We start from the raw sequence: 17,772 nt of genomic DNA on the forward strand, positions 1-17,772 counted from the left end.
GCAAGTAGACAGCTCTTTCCAGATTCAAGGCATGTTACAAACAAGGAATCAACTTGCAACCCTCCTGTGGGATCGGGTAGTATTAAACCCTTTCAGTGGGCAGGGAGGTCAAGGCCTTGAGTTGCCTGAGGCCACAGAGGAGCAGGTCTTAAAGCCAGGCTGAAAATGCAGGCTCCTAGCACCACGCTCAGTCTACACCCCTCTCTCATATCAGCCTGCTTCTTCCTTGGTTCCTCCCCTTTCCTTCTCACTCTCAGGGTCTGTCTACACTACCGTGCAGGGTCGATCTAAGATGCACAACTTCAGCTACATGAATAGCATAGCTGAAGTCAATGTACTTAGATCTACTTACTGCGGTGTCTTCAGTGTGGCAAGTCGACAGCTGACGCTCTCCCGTCGACTCCACTTGCACTTCTCATTCTGGTGGAATACCGGAGTTGATGGGAGAGTGCTCAGCGGTCGATTTATCGCATCTATACTAGACTCAATAAATCGAACCCGGCTGGATCGATCACTGCCCACCAATCCGGCGGGTAGTGTAGACAAGCCCTCAATGCATTAAGCTCAGGGCCGGGTCTAGCTTTTTTGCCACACCAAGCAAAAAAAAAAAGGGCGGCCAGACTGCCGAAGCAAAAAAAAACGGCAGCCGCAGGGAGCACGTGGAGGGGCTCCCCCCTCTGGCCTTGGGGTGCCTCTCCCAGCCCCCAGGGGCTGCAGGAAGTGCTGGCTCAGCCGCTCCTTTAAAGGCGGCTTGGCTGGGCCGGGCTCAGAGCGGCGCGGGAGGCGGAGGCCGGTGCAGGTGATGGGGAGTGGCGCGTCCCGGGGAGCCCGGCAGCACTGTGAGCAGCGGGGATCGCTAGTTCCTGCCGCCCCGGGGGTCCGTGCCCCTGCAGGGCTGGGCTGGGACTGGCAGAGCACGGGGAGCCGGCCAGGGTCTCCGGAGCTGCGGACCAGGCTGGCAAAGAAAAAAAAAAAGAAAAAAAGAAAGAACCACGTCAGGGCGGCCAGAATGTGCCGCCCCAAGATTGGCCAGAATGCTGCCCCTTACAATGTGCTGCCCCAGGCACGTGCTTTCTCGTCTGGTGCCTGGAGCTGGCCCTGATTAAGCTCTAGTAGCTTGTCCAGTGAAGGCTGCAGCACGTTGCTATTATGAATCTCCTCCTTTGCCCTGTTGTCTAGCTGGAGCTGGAGTCTGTCAAAACTCTGGCACAGGCTTCACTTGTAACCATTAGTGAACCCCAACCCACTGCTCCTGGGCAGAATCACAGCCCCCTTCTCCACCCAGCCTCCCAGTGCAGTAACTCCCCAGCTTTTTCACAACCCCCCCGGAAGATGCACAGTCATTTACCCTTCCTCAGTGCAGTCACAGAACACTCCCTCCCCTGATGCAGTACACTAACCAAGGCCATTGCACGAAGCCCATCTCCCTGAAACACCACCGGGGGGAGGTCCACAAGGGGTTATTCCCTCATGGGCAGTGGTGGTTCTTCACTGGAACTTGCACAGCTCTTTGGGCACAAAGGGGCCCTAGAGAAGGGAGAGCATCAAGAACTCATGTTATAAATTATGTTTCCCTCAACTCTTCCTACTTCAGCTCTGCCTCTCGGCTATTCCCTATGGCACATGGGCGATGCAGTCACCCCAAGCCCACCCAACCACGTGTATGATCACCAGGGTTAACCACCCTCAGCCATGCCATCCCTGGAATTTATCACAGCTCTCCCTGCCCCATCCCAGGCAGCTCCTTCGTTTCCCTAGATCCAGCATCCTGCCAAGTTACCACCTGTCCAGAATTCTCCAGGACTGTTCCATTTTCAGGTCATCCACAGGATATCCCAATCCCAAATTTCAGCCACTCTCCGTGAAGGGTTTGCTGGGCTGATATTTGGTAAGTTTGGGGTGTATCTCCCCACCAGCTGCCAAGGGCACTGCATGCCCCCCCGCAACCAGTGAGGTTCCAGAAGCGATTCACTCAAAGAGAAGGGCGGACATTCTACCCCTTTCCAGCAAGGAGAGGGACTTCTGGCCTCAAAAACCCAGGGCCAGTCACGGGCTCAGATTCTACCCCCTTGCAAACCACAGGCTCAGAGACCTGAGAAGCAGTCTGGCACCCCAGGCTACACTTTCAACTGTTACAACATATGATCAGAGACAAAACATAGGACCATAATTAAAGCCATGTACCAATCCATCCGCCACAGGACTGCTAAAGACAGACACCAGGTGCCTTGAAACCAGGAGAGAGACAGGAATGGAGCCCCTCAAACCTTCTCAATCCAATCCACCTGCGGCCTTCCCAAGCTCTTTCTCAATCCTAAATGCAAGCCTGCCACTGAAAGACTCAGAGATAAACTGCTTTCTAGACACCCTGCCTTGTCACTCTGGCCCACCCAGCAGGGCCTGATAAGGGATCCAGGCATGCCCCAGACCTAGGGTGACACAGGACCTTCAAGTCCATTGAGATGAAAATGTCAGGAACTTCCAGAGCAAGCCCAAAAGCCACCACCACAAGATAAAGTTCTACTTCACCAGCCCAAACCCAGACCAGACAACAAACACCTCCCAACAAGGCAGGACAAAGCACCGTGAGCCTCCCTGACCCTAAATGATCACTAGACACCTACAATCAGCCTTAGAAAGACTCTTCATAATTCACCCCATTCCACTCCTGGACCCCAGCCTTGATAGCAACTAACTGGATAGGACAAATCCCAACTTCTATATGTGCAATTCTGCAAATCCTCTGCACACAGGAACCCTTCCAGCGAGGGCAGAACTAGGGTTAGCTTGTCAGCGCACACAAAGGGGGTCCTCCACTTCTGGTGCAATCGCAATCAAAGCAGCACATGCACTCTGTCCAGGGCCGGTGCAACCACTAGGTGGACTAGGCGGCTGCCTAGGGCGCCCAGTGGTTGGGGGTGCCAAAAAGCGGTGCCCCCCAAAATTTTTGAACAGCGGAGCACCAGGTTGCCTCTGCTCCCTGCCTCCCGGTTCCAGAGGGGCCCCAACGGCGCGGCTAGTCCCTCCCCCAAGGGGAGCAGCCGGCGGTGGAGCGGGGAAGGGGAGGGTCCAGTGCTAGCAGCTGCACCTTCTTCCCCGCGCTGCGGGCCGAGCCAGGCTCCCCGCTGCCCCCGGGGCTCTCAGTGGTGGTGGCGGCAGCAGGCTCGGGTGGGCTGGCTGCCTGTGCCGCCACTGAGAGCCCCGGGGGCGGTGGAGAGCCCGGCTCGGCCCGCGGCGAAGAAGGCGCAGCTGTGCTCTGCTCTTCGGGCAGAGAAGTTGGGTGTCTACTCCACCTGCAAGGTACCAGCCGGGCCGCGGGGAGCCGCACGGGCTCGCGGAGCACCGGTGGGTGGGCAGGTCCAGTCCCTGGCCTGGGGAATGGTGTATATGGGAGCAACCCAGGTACCCCTCCCCAGCCAGACCCACCCCCTCCAACACCCACTGACCGGCTACCTTCTCCCGTGTGCACCCCCCGCCCCAACAACCCACCCTGTCCTGCCACTTTTACCTCTGGGCAACCTCCACCCAGCAATCCCTCCCTTCCCTCCCCCCCAGCCACCACAGTCACCTTCACCCCTGCATCAACCTTGGGACCCCCCCCTCCACCTGCCATCTCCCTTCTGCCCACTCCTCCCTTGTGCAAACCCCTCCGTGCCACCTTCACCCCCCTGCAACAACCCTGGGCACAGACACCCCCCCGCCTGCCAGCCCCCCTCCTGCTCACTTCTGCCTTATGCCACTCCCTCCCTGCCACTGCACCCCCTGCAACAAGCCTCTTTTGCCTCTGTGCAATCTCTTCCCTGCCACTACACCCCCACCCCCTCCACCTCTTGGTCACCTCCACCCCCTGCAACAATCCCGTGCACTCCCCTCTCTGCCACCTTCACCCCCTGGAAGAGCCCCCATACGACCCCCCTCTTTGCAGCCCCCCCCCTGGGTCCCCTGCACTTTGTGAACATCTGGGCCCCTGGGGGGAACTTGGCCGTAGGAAGGTGGGGGCTGGACATCAGAGTGGGGGCGCAAGGTGGAAGTTTCGCCTAGGTTTCGCCTTGCACCGGCCCTGATCCTACCTAACCCCCCCCCCCCACTGCACAGCACAAGAGGGTGCTGGCACAATGCTGGGGAGCACAAGCCTACCTTTGCTGCCTTCCCTGCAGAGCCAACACAGCTACAGGAGGGAGAATTGTGCGCTTTTCCTTGTGCATCATTAACAGATCTGAGCGCTGAACTCCAGTTAGCTAGACTTGTGCATCGAGACCAAAAGGGCTCCACAGGTGTACTGGCAGATCCTTTTGATACATGAGCTGGAAAGATCCCAGCGTGGTCGTCAGAGCCCAGGCTGAGTTTGCAGGGCTGGCAGACAGAAAACCATTCTTTCTGCTTGTGATTTGACCCCATTTGGCCTGGAATCGCTAACAGAATCAATGCAGGACCCCACAATGGTGTTTCACTAGACACTGTGCAGAGCAATGTCAACACTATCAACCTGCAGCACAACAGAGCCAGCAACCCCACTCAAAGCCAGACACGACACAGAACCCTAGACAAAATCAAGTCAGACCTAAGATTCCCAAGGAAAGAAAACCCTACACTGTACTGCTGGGCCCGCAATCTGGTCTGTCACAGGCACTAACCAGAGGTTAATGCTAGCCAATACCTTAGCACACCAGAACATAGAGGACACAGGCAGATCTTCAGCAAATACAGACTTGGTGAACAGAGGACTAGGCACAAAGGCCAGTGCGAACTGGGAGAGGGAGGAGCCTGCATCCAGAGTGAGGAAAGAGATGGAGACAGAGAAATGCTTCTTACTCTGACACAGAGTGCATGGAAAGAGAGGACTCTGGGAGGAAGCAAATTTAGCTAGAACACGGAACACACAGAGGCGTGACGGCAGTGGAAGTGAAAGGCAGGGCTGCCAACTAACTGGCCAGGAATGAGATAACAACAAAACGGATTTGTTACATGCTTGGGCAATAGCTGGAAATTAAGGAAAGAATCCAAAAGTAATCTGTACCCCTCCCCTCCCCAACATGCCAAACTAGTCACCTGACCCCCCCAAATGCCCCCACCCTTACCCCTGATGCCAAGCCAGCACCCCGATCCACTCCCACACCCCACTCTGAACCCCAACAACACCTCCACATACAACCACTGCCCTAGGTGCCAGGCCAGCATCCTGAGCCACCCCATCCTGACCCCTAGCACACACCCCCAAACACACAACTCCTGCCCTAGGTGCCAGGCCAGCACCCTGATCCACCCCACCCTGACCCCTAGTACCCTCGCACCCCACCATGCAGATACCAAACCAGCACCCTGATCCACTCCATCCTGACCCCCTAGCTCACACACCTGCTCCAGGTGCCAAACCAACACCCTGATCCACCCTCTCCCCCCCATGCAGGTAGCAAACCAGCACCCTGATCCACACTCCACCCTGACCCCCAACAACCTCTCCACACACACCTGCCCCAGGCACCAGTCAGCACCCTGACCCCCCTGCCCGGAGCCGGATCCATGCCCCGCAGACTCACCCTCTGGCTCCAGCCGCTCCTCGCTCCAGCTGACCCAGGAAAGTCCCGTCTCTGACCCCGCCTCCCGGGGATTCCGGAGCCCGCCTCCTGCGCCACGGGACCACCCGGGGCGGGGCCTCCCCTTCCCCGCCCCCACTCGCGTTCCGAGGTCCGCGGGCCCCACCGGCCCAGAGACCCGGGGCGACCCCGGCAGAGCCTCGCTCAGGCCTTGCCCCCTTGGGAGGCCGATCCGAGCGGGGCTGCAGCTGAGCTGGGGGGGGGCTGAGCAGTGAAACACGGAGCCCAAGGACAGGCGTTCCCGTGGCTGCAGGGCTGCTAGGAGCACGGCTGGTTTCACGGGGAGGTGCCACTCGGGGCTTGGACTCCTGCAGCCTGAGCAAACTGCCTCTGCCTGAACTCTGCCCCCTTTCCGGGAGGGAAGTGAAATTCCCCTCTCCCTGCACGGCTCAGGTGGGCCACCAACCAGGTGTCCTCGGGGGATGGGGAGCAAACCCGGCGATACCCCGCACCACTCAGGCAGGACCTGAGTTCCGCCTCCACCCTTCCATGGCACCGGGCACAAAGGGAGCAGAACTGCAGCGTCCTCCCCAGGTCGCAGAGTGCCCCAGAGCCCACCGCCTGGGAAGGAAGCCGAGGCCTCAGGAGAAGGATCCTGCAGTTCACAGGCCGCCCGCATCTGAACAGACTGTCACCCAAACATCGTCCCGTCTCTTCACCATCGCAGGGCCCAGAATGATCAAACAACGTCCCTGGGACAACAACATGGAAAGGGAGTACCAGGAAAATGATATATTTGGGGTGGGATTTTCAGCCACGGCAGAGTGACTTACAGCCTTTCCCTGGGACTCGTCTCACTGTTAAATGCTACTGAACAGCTGGAAACAAGGAACTGAGCCAGCCCCATATTACCAGCAAGGGCTCAGTGAGCAACTGGTGGGCCATTGGCCACAGTTCAGGAACTACTGCCATAGAGATTTGGGTACTTGCTATGTTCAGGCTACCAAGGCTGTTCCTCCTGGGAAGAAAGTGAACTCTTCACACCTGGCTGGTTTTCCATTTTATTATTGCAAATTTATTTTTCCACATATATTTTCCATATATTACATATAAAATATTCCTCGCACTCCTCTCTGAACCACATGCCTGGTGAATTTACAGGGCAATTCCCTTTGAAAGGTGGGCAAATCAAGAAGCAGAGCCCCATTAACACACACAGCAGCAGCAAACTCCCCTGTCAAGGGGGAAAAAATACACATCTGTTACATTCGCTCTCATACACCTCTAAGGTTCACCCCCACCAACCCCTCCTCCTGTGGTCTCATAAGGATAAGCCTCCGGAGACCAGATGACATACACTTGGTAGGACTGGCTGACTTTGTTCATGTCCTGAGTTAGGTTAGGATCCACTCATCCTCCCTTGGAAGAAATGGCGTTGGTCTACATGTAATGAAGGCAAAAAAGCATCCCTGTAGGGAGCATGCAGTTTCAAATCACATCCCCAGTGTTCTTAAACATTTTACAATGTGCCCAAGGCACTTTATAAGGCATAGGCAGTAGAGGAAGGCTAGTCTTGTGCTAAGAATCACAGCTGGGTCTGCTGTACACTTACGTTGGGGAAGTCACTTCATCTTTCTCTGCTCCATTTCCCTCCTCTGTAACAGGGGAATGATGATAACCCACCTTCCAAGGGGCTGGGAGGCTGAATTCACTAATGACAGCAAAGTATCCTGAATGCCTCAATAGTGAGAGGAGGTGCAGGAGAACCGTGTTGGATCTAATTACACAGGACTACAGAAGGGTAAAGTCATCCTCTCCTCTGAGCACTAACCCACAGGTGCGTGAAGTTTTAGGTCAGATCTGGCCCGAAGCACTGCAAGCTCTTCAGCCCAGGGCCTTTGTATCTGCACCGCACCTAGCACGCTGCGGCCTTGGGGCACTACTTAATGCAAAGAACTCTTTAAACATATGCAGACCTGAGGGAAGAAGGTGAAGATTGTGGAAAGAATTCAGGCATGGCCACACTGCAGCTTAAAACCTCTAACTTACCGTTCATCAGCCGACAGCACCTAGGAGCTTGACTCAGCCCAGGACCCCACTGTGGCTAGGTGCTGTACAAACACAGGATGAAAAGCTGCTCCTTGTCTTAAAGAGCTTTCAGTGTAAGCCAGATCTGGGCTGAGAACAAGCAGGAAGCGGGTCAGTACCGGGGGGGGGCATTCCTGAGAAGAGCCCACAGAAATAGGGACTTCCCTGAAATTAAAGTGCTGCCTCGGCCTGAACTATGGAGTGGCTGGCACACGGATTGCTTTCTCCATGGTGCTCCTGTGTAGCCATCAGGCACCAGCTCAGCCAGGTAAGCACCAGCCACGTGGGCCCACAGGACAGGGGTCTACTATAAAAGACCTAAACTGCTACAGATTTCATCTTTGCCATAGTCACTTAGACTTTGTTCACAGCCAGATGTGCCAGCATGACTTAACCCTGCTGGGAGAAGAGAGGCATCTTGCCTTTTGGCTCCAACCATCTGGTCCCCTTGATCAGCCCGGCGAGATCAGGTACTGGTCTACAATAAGCACCCCCACACCTCCTGAACTAGCCGACCAGAGGAGTGGGGTTTGCAGTCTCTTTGACAGGCCTAGCTACCCCAGAGGACTCTGGTATCTCAGCAAAAAATTGTCTGACCTTGTCATCTCGTGCCATCCATGGTCCCCAAAAGGCAGCCCCTCTGCCTTCCCCATGGCCCCCTCCCTGCTGCCACCTCTCCCACCTTCCTCCCTACAGAACAAGTGCTCTTTGCCTCCACCCCCAGCCCCTCAAGGGCATAACCATCTGTGCCTCTACCTCCCCTCCCTGATGTACCAGGTGCCTTCTACCAGGGCAGACCCCCCTCCCCAAACCCAGCCCGGAGCCAATGCTAAATGTCTCCCTGCAAGGGCAGCTCATGCTCGGATTGTCTCTATGTCTCACTATCAAGGAAGGGTTAACCCAAGGACTTCTAGAGCACCAAGTACCTTAAGCCTGCTTCCACCTCAGAGTCCCATTTACTCCCTGCCCCTCCCCCCATCCCCTTTTAGTACCTCTCTGCTCCTGCAGGGAGAGCTTTTTGATGGGAGGTAAAAAGCCCCTGAAGGGCACTGGTGATGCTGGGGCTGTGGGTCCAGATGTTCATAGTGTATTGTCTGCATGAGTCAGAAGGGGAGGTGAAGTCAGGATCAGGCCCCCAATCCTTCCCCCTCCCCCCAATTGGAGGCACTTTGGTTCCTGGATATGTTCAAGGCAAGAGAATCACTGGCAATGTCTGGATTTTTGGTCTTGCCAATCTGCCCGTCCCAGCTCTCCAGGGATGAGGCCAGGTCCCCTCAGACCATGGCCAGGCCCTCGGAGTGGCTGTGGCCGTGCGGTGTGCTGGCCGTGCTGCTGTCAGATTTGTAGCTCTTGGGAGCCCGGCTGGCTTTCAGAAGCACCAGGAACGTGTCTGTGGAGATGGCCCCGAACTCAAAAGTGAAGGTGCCATAGAAGACAAGGATATTGATGATGAAAATCCACTCGCACAGGGCGGCCACGTGCTGCAGCACAAAACTCTCTTGGACGAAGAACACGCCACCTGAGGGCGCCAGAGTCAAGGAAACCCACAGCAAGAGGCACCAGCATCTCTCTCCAGCGGGCGGGGCAGGCAGCTGCAGCGGGCAGCCCGGGAAAGGCGGAGCCGGCAACTCCCCCAGACATGTGAGGCCGGGCTGAGTCAGTGTGGGATGTACTGAGAGCCTCTACAGGGAACGGAGCATTGCTCCTGGATACAGGGAATTACCTGACCCCTCAAGTGCTAGGCCTGCCTCCAGGAGGGGTGCGGCGGCCCAGGGCAGGGGGTACAACCCTGAATGCCCAAGTGCCAGTCTCACTGCCCCACTGAAATCAGCGGCAGAACTCCCATTTTACGTCAGTGGGAGCAGAAGCAGGCCCTAGACTGGATGCCGCTGCTCATGAGCATGATGAGTAACACAGCCACGGGGACCCTCAGCTCCTCACATGCAGGGCAGGGGGGTCACTGTGGCTCAGGCAGTCCGTCTCTCTCTCTGCCCCTTGGTCTGTTAGCTATTGCTGGGGCAGCTTACAAGGTGCTGAGCTGGAACGAGACGCAGCCTTTTGGAGCGAGTTTGCAGGGAGCCATCCCAGCGGGTTGAATATAAACCCACGAGCTGCAGGGCTGGCCAGGCCAAATGCAAACAGTCTCCAGGGCGGAACAGGACTCTCATGGACACTGAGGGGTTAATAATCATCCCAGCGTGATCCTTCCAGCACAAAGTCTGTTGTCAGAAGGGAGCTTGGTATGCAAGGCGGAAGGATGGGCCCTGTGTCAAGAGTCCAGAATCTCATCCACTTCAGGGAATACCCATGAGGGCAGGGCCAGCCCACCAAGTCCCCATGCTGCCTCTACCACCATTTACCCCACCCCCAGCTGTCAATCCCCTCCCTCCCCAGCAAGGACTCCATCTCCTGCCTGGCCATTTTCAAAGGAGCCCATGGGAATCCAGCACTCACATCCCACTGAGTTTCAGGGGCAGCTGGGTGCCCAACACCCTTAGGACTTATTGAAATCTCCAGCTTCTGTTTCTTGCCCACACTCCTGTATGAGAGCCCCTCATTACAGCCACCGTCTCCTCCCCTGAGACCCCTTTCCCCTGCCTTGGCCTGCAACTCTCTGGGAAACCCAGCTCCTTCATTTTGGGACTGTGCACCTCTGCTCTGCGTACTCCACTCCAACTGCTTTCCAGCTCTGACTGCCCCAGCCTCCTCTTTGACTACAGTAACTCCTCACTTAACCTTGGCCCTGTTAACATTGTTTTGTTGCTGATCTATTAGGGAACAAGCTCGTTTCAAGTTGCGCAGTGCTCCCTTATAACTCCTTTGGCAGCTACCTGCTTTGTCCACCGCTTGCAGGATTCTCTGGAAGAGCAGCCCCTCCTTGTGGGGATTAGAAGCGGGGGGGGGTTGGCAGCCCCCCACCCCCTTCAGCTCCCCTAAATTCCCTGTAAGGTATGCGGCTCGGGAGCTGCCCAGCAGCAGTTCAGGTGGCCCTCCCACCACTGCCGTGCGGCTCCTACCCTTCCCTCTGCCTTGGAGCTGCTCCTGCCTCCCCCCCTCCCATTTTGTACCCCCTCTCCACAAAGGGGAGGAGAGGGACAGAAAGGAGGGACCTGGAAGCTGTTGCTTCCTGTCTGATCTGCTTAAAAGGGCAATGTACTTGAAGTGGGGTCTGCATACTTAAAGGGGCAATGCACATCTCTCTCTCTCTCTCACTCACTCATGCACGCACCCCCTCCCCCCGCCCAGCACTTTGGAAAGTCAGCACCTATGCAGCTGTGCATGTGCTGTCAGGAGAAGGGAGGGGTGTGCTCTAGCTGGATAGCTTGGGCTCATCATCCTGTTCAGTTTTTGCAGGGAAGTGTTTGCAGCTCTTGCCCTGCATCTATCATGTTTTCCCCCTCCTGCTTCAGTCCATGCTGTCTTGTAGAGTGTGAGGCTACATTAACACCAGCGTATTAACCCTTGAGGGCTCAGCCGATGCGGATTCCTCATTTAGCAGCAAGGCATTCCCTGGGAAATATCCCACCCTCTGACTTCACCACTCAACCAAGCTTCACAATCATCATTGCTGTGTACAGTATTAAACTCTTTGTTTGAAATTGTTTAAAACTTATACTGTATATGTATATAATGTCTTTTGTCTGTCGAAAAAAAAATTCCTGGAACCTACCCCCCCCCCCCCCATTTACATGAATTTTTATGGGGAAATTGGATTCGCTTAACATTGTTTCGCATAAAGTCGCATTTTTCAAGAACATAACTACAACATTAAGTGAGGAGTTACTGTGCTTAATCCATGGCTTTCCTTTATCCATTCATCTGTACATGGAAACCTGATGCCTGGTTTGGGCAGATCTACACCATTCTGGAAAATAAAACGGAAGGGCCTTCCCAGAAACTGGTCCCTCCTTATCACTGATGGAAGTTCTTCCTCAGTTCCGTCTAGGACATGCAACCCTAGGGAAATCCCTTACTCTTATCTAGCTGGTTATTTCCTTTGCATTCCTTCCAGCCCCAGCGCAAGCATCCCTCAGAATAGCTCCCATGGACTGCAACTTTTCTCCTAAGGGACCAACCCCTAGGCTGGGAGGGGAGTCGGACCTGGAGAGCCCTGTCCAGCTGTGGGTTGCGGGCCTCAGTCATGTCGGTTTTATGCCTTTTGGCTGCTGAGACCACACAGCTATTGGCACAGAACTCGCCAATCAGCCAGCAGAAGGTCACGACTCCAGGCCACTCACACCAAGGCCTGTGCCCCCGGAGCCCTCTGCAGCTGCTCTTGCCATGTCTCTGCTTCTCCACTTGCTGCTCTCCTCTCTGCCAGGTATTCACAGAGTGCGCCAGCCGCCACAGTGCCTGGTGCTGGCTCCAACCCTCCTCTCGTGTCCTTATACGCCCCTGCCTCTCTCTTCAATCCCTGGCACCTCCCTGCTCAACTGGTTTCTGTTGCCCTTTCGCCATTCTGGAGTTTACTGATGTGGGGCTTGGATCCCAACCTCCCCCTAGGCATTGGGAATGTGTCCCACTTACCCAGCCAACACTCCACTTCACGGTCCCCAGCGTTCAGTATTCTGCATCCCTGCCCTTCATACAGTTCCTCCTCTGCACTTCCTGCCCCACATGACGATCACTGAATCCTAGATGCCCACAGCTCACGCCTGCCTCCTTCCCACCCATCCCATCTAAAATAGAGCAGCCACGGGCTGCCTCCAGCATGCTGCATCAGGAAACGCATTACGACCACCGCCACCATGTACCCAGCCCACGCTTCTATACAACTCTTCTCCTACTCGGCACAGCCGCATCATCAGAGTCCCCTCTGACCTCTGGTATCTGCACTGGCATCTCCTGGGCTCCCCTGCCATCCTGCCCAAGGGCTCTCGAGCTGCAAACAACCATCACCTTGGTTCCTATTTTGTCCGTGACCTCAGTCCAAATAACCCTCTGCTGTGTCAGCCCAGACACTAGGGGGCTTTCTTCCGGCTAACACAATATTCCCTTCTTCTCCCCCAGACACCTCTCCTAGTGCTCTCTTTATAAACTCCAATGCCTGCTAATTTAGCTGCGCATGAAGGGCCTTAGTTTAACCAACTCCACCTAGCCTTTTCCCTCACCGCACGGCTCCGATTCAGCGACCTAGCTGGGTTTGCTCCTGTGTTTGCACAGAACACATTTATAGCTCTGCCCAGCTCCCTCTTTTAAACCTGGATGGTCAGTAAATAACATTACAGCCAGCTGGCTTATCGAGGGCTGAGGGCTCAGAACACTGCAGCCGCCTGTTATTTGTGTTACAGTAGCACCTAGGATCCATAGGATCCAGGACCCCCCCGGCGCTAGGCGCTGTACAAACACAGAACCCAAAGACACTCCCTGCCCCCGAGAGCTTACTGTCTGACGGAAAAAAGGTTGTGACTTGTCAGCAGCAAGATCTGAACCTACACTTACAAGGAGCCTGGAGCCTAAATCCAGTCCCTTAGATGCTTGCCCCTGCTACCAGCTACATTGGAACTCCAGAGGGCTAAGAAAGCTGTTTGCTTGAAAGCTACAAACCGCCAGCAGCAGGGCCAGGGGGACCCCATGGCAAGGGATGCACGTTCCAGGAGTGCTGAAACAAACCATCGAATCCTGCTGCCAAAGGGGCAAACGCTATTCCACACCCAGGCTCACATCTGCCATCAGCCAGTAAAACCTAGTGTGTGGGCCACTGACTTCTGCCTTCCCTCCACAGCCCCTCCACTCAGCAGCCAAGGTCCCTCTCCCTTGCCCAGGCCCCCTGCTGCTATTATTTCTCCCTGCAATTGGACTAAAGGCTGTACAGGAGGATGGTGTCTGTATAACAGACTCGGTGCTAAGTCCAGGGGGCTGCTCCGAGCAGTGCAGATGCCAGTGACGATTTTCCCTAGGTACGGTCTGAGCCATCAGATTTGTTGCCCAGCCCGCAGAGCTGCCAACGCTGGCAATTCATTTTCACACACCTCAGCTGCCCATTTCTTACCCACATCCTATTGCCAAGGAAAGGATACTGAAGACAAGGGTGATGAAGGCCAGAGCGGAGAGGATGCTGCGCAAGTGACCGGTCCAGTAGCGGCCCCTGGTTTTCGCCATGCGGTAAGTCAGAACCGACTGCAGGAACACAAAGAGCATGCTGGTAGGAAATGCCACACCTGCGCCAATGTAATGCAGCACCTTGGCATAGTCCACCTGGGAGACAGAAACAACCAGGTCAGGGCACACAGAGTCCCACTCCACTCCGTCGCCCAGACACTACAGTTCACAGCACTCTGGCCTTCCTCTTTCTAACTCTAGAGTTTGGGTTCTAGCCCCTAATCAGATTTCTGTCTCACACACACACCCCTCTCTGGCTTGGGGTGCCCTGCATCAGATGTCACTTGCACGCACGCTTTCTAACTGGAGAGTCAGGATCCCAGGGCCACCATATGAGCAGCTGCATAATTAGAACCTAAGGGGCATCTGGCACCTGGTTTCAGACACATTCTCCCCCCGACTCTAACGTGAGGCTTAAGGTCTAAACCACCACAAGAAGGAGGAGGGAGAGGGGGAGGCGGAGGGAGAGGTCTCCCTCTACCTGGCAGCAAATCTCACACATAGGCAGAGCTGTCTGGGCCCCCACATTGAGGTCTGAGGATTCCCCAGAGAGCACTCGCAGATGAGTCCAGACTGACAATGGATTCAGCAGGGGGACATGGAACAGGTCTGGCCAAGTACTGTCCTCTGTCCAGGAAGGGAATCCATGTTTACACGGTTTCAGCAGGTTAGTCTTTGGCGTGGCAGGGCAGCATTCCCGCAGGCAGGGGGCCCCATGCCTCTGCATGTTCCCAGCTGTTACCAGGCTGGCTCTATGGCTGCCCAGAAGGCACACGGTGAATTTGGCTGGCTGGCTTGATGCAAGGAGCGAGTTAGAGCAAGGCTGGGGCCAGGGTCGGGGCAATGCAGCCAGCTGAGCTGTGCCCTCGGAATACAGCATCCACAGCAGCCTCCCGGGCAGTGAAGCCAGAACCTATCACACAAGGGAAAGGAGAGAAGCCAGGTGCTCTGGGCAGGCGACTGGTTACGAACGGCCCAGCAGCCCATCGCAGAGCTGGGAGTACCCACAGACCTAGTGCAAGCCCAGCATCCCCCATGAGGTTTTGGGGGTGGCCAAGGCGAGCCTATTCCTGCCTGTAGGTAAACATCCCCCTCCCCGAGGATGGCCTGATTGTGGGTAGAGAAAAGCAGACACCACTAGAAAGCAGTGTCTGCCCAGACACGTTTCCTGGCATCGCTTCGGGAGGAGCAAACATCCACCCTTGGCGGGCGCTGGAGGAAGAACAGACACATCTGTGATTCATCCGCTTTGCTCTTCTGATGGGGGGAGAGCCGCTGCCAGAGCCCAGAGACTTGGCGCCCCCTCCATGCACAAACCCAGGAGCACCAGTGACATCCGGCTGGGAACTGAAGCTGGGGGGAGAATCTCAGTTAACCCCATGGGAGCCAAGCTAGGTGCCATACAGCCCTCGGGATCTGGGCACCTCGCAGTCATTCATCCAACTTCACAGCTCCCCGAGAGACAGGGCAGTGCCATTACCACCACATTATAGATGGAGAAACTCAGGCACACAGAGGCTAAGTGACTTGCCCAAAGTCGTGCACAGAGTCTGGTAGAGCAGGAAACTGAACCCCTGACTCCAAATCCAGTGGCTCATCCCCCAGGGCCTAGGCCACCTTTACTCCTCTGACAGTAATTAACCCATTAACCTCCTCCCCCCTCCCCCTCAGACTGGGAACCCTGGCATTGGGTCATTTGTTTTTGGGGTGGGGGGAAATTCCTTGCCTGCAGCTAAAGCTCTCCATAGCTCAGCCCAGGGGATAGGGCTCCCCACAGAATGGGTCAAAGCTGGCCAGTCCATGGCTGGGTTCAGGCGAGACAAGGAAGGGGTTGCCCACTCCAAGTGTTGGGCACGTTGCCTCCACAGCCTTCCTTCCCTGCACCAGGCCCTGGTCTCTGATCCAGGGCATTAGCTGGCACCGCATCTCCAGGCTGATTTTGATGCAGTCTACCCCCGTTGCCTGGAACTCTCAAACTCCTGCCAGTTCACAAGGATAAGCTCGCTTGAACCACGGTGCGAGCGTGCCCACAAAGCTGAGCACAGAGGACTCAGGGCAGCCTGGCCCCCGGCTGCACACAAGGCAATGCTGATTCCATGTAAAGCACTTTACGCCCCCACCCAGAGCTGGAGGGGGCAGATCCCATCACACCCAAGCCAGGAACCTACGATCCAAGTCACAATTCAGAGCCATTTCCTAGACAGGTGCTGAGCGCTCTCGACTCCCGTTGGCTCAGCTCCTCACAGGATCAGGCCCTCAGGGAGCAGACTGCTTTGCCAAGCATTTTCCCCTGCGCTGCCAACTGCTCTGCAGTCTGGGTTTCCTTGCAGCACCCTCCTGCCACGCGCCTTCTTGCGCATGCAGAGCGAAGCAAATCCCAAGACACCGCCCCTGGCTCCCCAGACATTTCAGGGTACAGCCCTTCCTAGCCAACCTCACAGAACTCCTGCCCTACTCATCTGGCACTGGCCTCCTCTGCCTGGTGCAAGAGCCTTCCCCTCTGCAGCTCTTGACATCTGGAAAAGCCATCAGCTGAAGAGAGGCCCTCTCTTTCCTGCTTGCGCCTCTCTCCCTCCCCTAGCTTTCAACTCCAGAGTGCACTGCAGGGAAGCAGTTTCTGCGCGGTCTCTGCCCTCTGATGCCGGATTGCACAAGCCCATCAAGTGGGGGGAAGTTGATGAGCACACTGGGGTAGTCCCTGCTGATCTGACAGCTGGAACGGACCTGGTGACGGCATCCACTCATCCAGGTCATCTTATCTGCCCCATGTCTGATGGAAAAACCCCAGAGTCCAGGACACAGGGGCACCAAATATTGTGTTAGTGACACAATCCAAAGGGAAGGAACCTTGGACTGTGGCTATGCGAACATCCCTAGCGCAAAGCAATCCAGCCCAGGGGTGAGGAAGGGGCTGCTCTGGCCTCACGCCCGCAGAATGTCTCTGCTGACCTGTGACAAAGCTGGAAGGAGACATGCCCATAAGTGCCAGGTTACATGTTGGAGCCAGGGGTACAACCAGGATTTTGCTAAGGAGTGGGCCCAGATGACCTGCCCGACTGCCCCAGATTTGACTGGCATTGTGACCTGGAGCACAGGCATAGGGGCTGGAACTAGGAGTGCTGGGTGGGGGCAGCACCCCCTGGCTTGAAGAGGTTTCCATCATATACAGGGTTTACAGCAGGAGTGGGCAAAATACGGGCCACGGCGCAGCAGGGCTCAGACAGACTGCCTGCCTGTTGTGGCCCCACTCTGCGGCCTTTGGCAGGGGTAGGAGGCAGCTCTGCGTGCTGCCCCCGTCCCCAGCACCATCCTCACAGCTCCCATTGGTCGGAAACCGGCCAATTGGGAGCTGTGGAGCGGTGCTTATGGGAGCAGGCAGCGCACAGAGACCCCCTGCCCCCCTCCTCCCCAAGGGGGGGCGCAGAAATGTGTCAACAGCAGTCAGCTGCAGCCGCTTCTGGGAGCGGTGTGGGGCCACAACAGGCAGGCAGCCTGCCTGAGCCCTGCGGTGCCGCTGGCCGGAAGTCACCTGTGGTAAGTGCCTCCTGGCCAGAGCCTGCACCTCGCACCCCGTCTCCTGTACCCCAACCCCCCTGCCCCAAGTCAGAACCCCCTCCTGCACCAAACTCCCTCCCAGAGCCCACACCCCTCACCCTCTCCTGCACCCCAACACTCTGCCCCAGCCCAGAGCCCCCTCCTGCACCAAACTCCTTCCCAGAGCCCACACCCCTCACCCTCTCCTGCACCCCAACACTCTGCCCCAACCCGGAGCCCCCTCCTGCACCAAACTCTCTCCCAGACCCCGCACCCCCTCCATTAATATAGTAGAAATGTGCGGCCCGTGATGACTTACCAATATTCATGGAGTGGCTTCTCTGCAAAAATTATTGCCCACCCCGGTTTAAAGTTTGATTCAATGGCTCTCAGCACCCCCACTATACAAATTGTTCCAGCACCCCTGCGCACCGGGCCCCAGCACCACTCAAATTTGGCCCAACTGCCCTTCTGTCTTGCCTGCCTACCTGGGGAGACTCATCCCCCTGACCCT

The 17,772-nt window shown here is 56.4% G+C and overlaps 1 protein-coding gene across 7 annotated transcripts in view; it reads right to left on the minus strand.

Annotated features, from left to right (window-relative positions):
• The window catches only part of NFKB2 (nuclear factor kappa B subunit 2), a 68,110-nt gene that overhangs the window by 21,969 nt on the left and 28,369 nt on the right, over positions 1–17,772 (minus strand). For 4 of the 7 annotated variants that reach the window (XM_065551560.1, XM_065551557.1, XM_065551561.1 and 1 more), the window contains exon 6: positions 13,615–13,820. In XM_065551560.1, coding sequence (XP_065407632.1) covers positions 13,615–13,820 — 206 coding nt within the window. Of the gene's footprint in view, positions 1–5,469; positions 5,664–13,614; positions 13,821–17,772 lie in introns of those variants that run through there. The other 3 variants (XM_065551558.1, XM_005285533.5, XM_065551562.1) reach the window with 3 other exon arrangements.

This window comes from Chrysemys picta, chromosome 7 (genome assembly GCF_011386835.1).
Source record: "Chrysemys picta bellii isolate R12L10 chromosome 7, ASM1138683v2, whole genome shotgun sequence".
NCBI lineage: Eukaryota > Metazoa > Chordata > Testudines > Emydidae > Chrysemys > Chrysemys picta.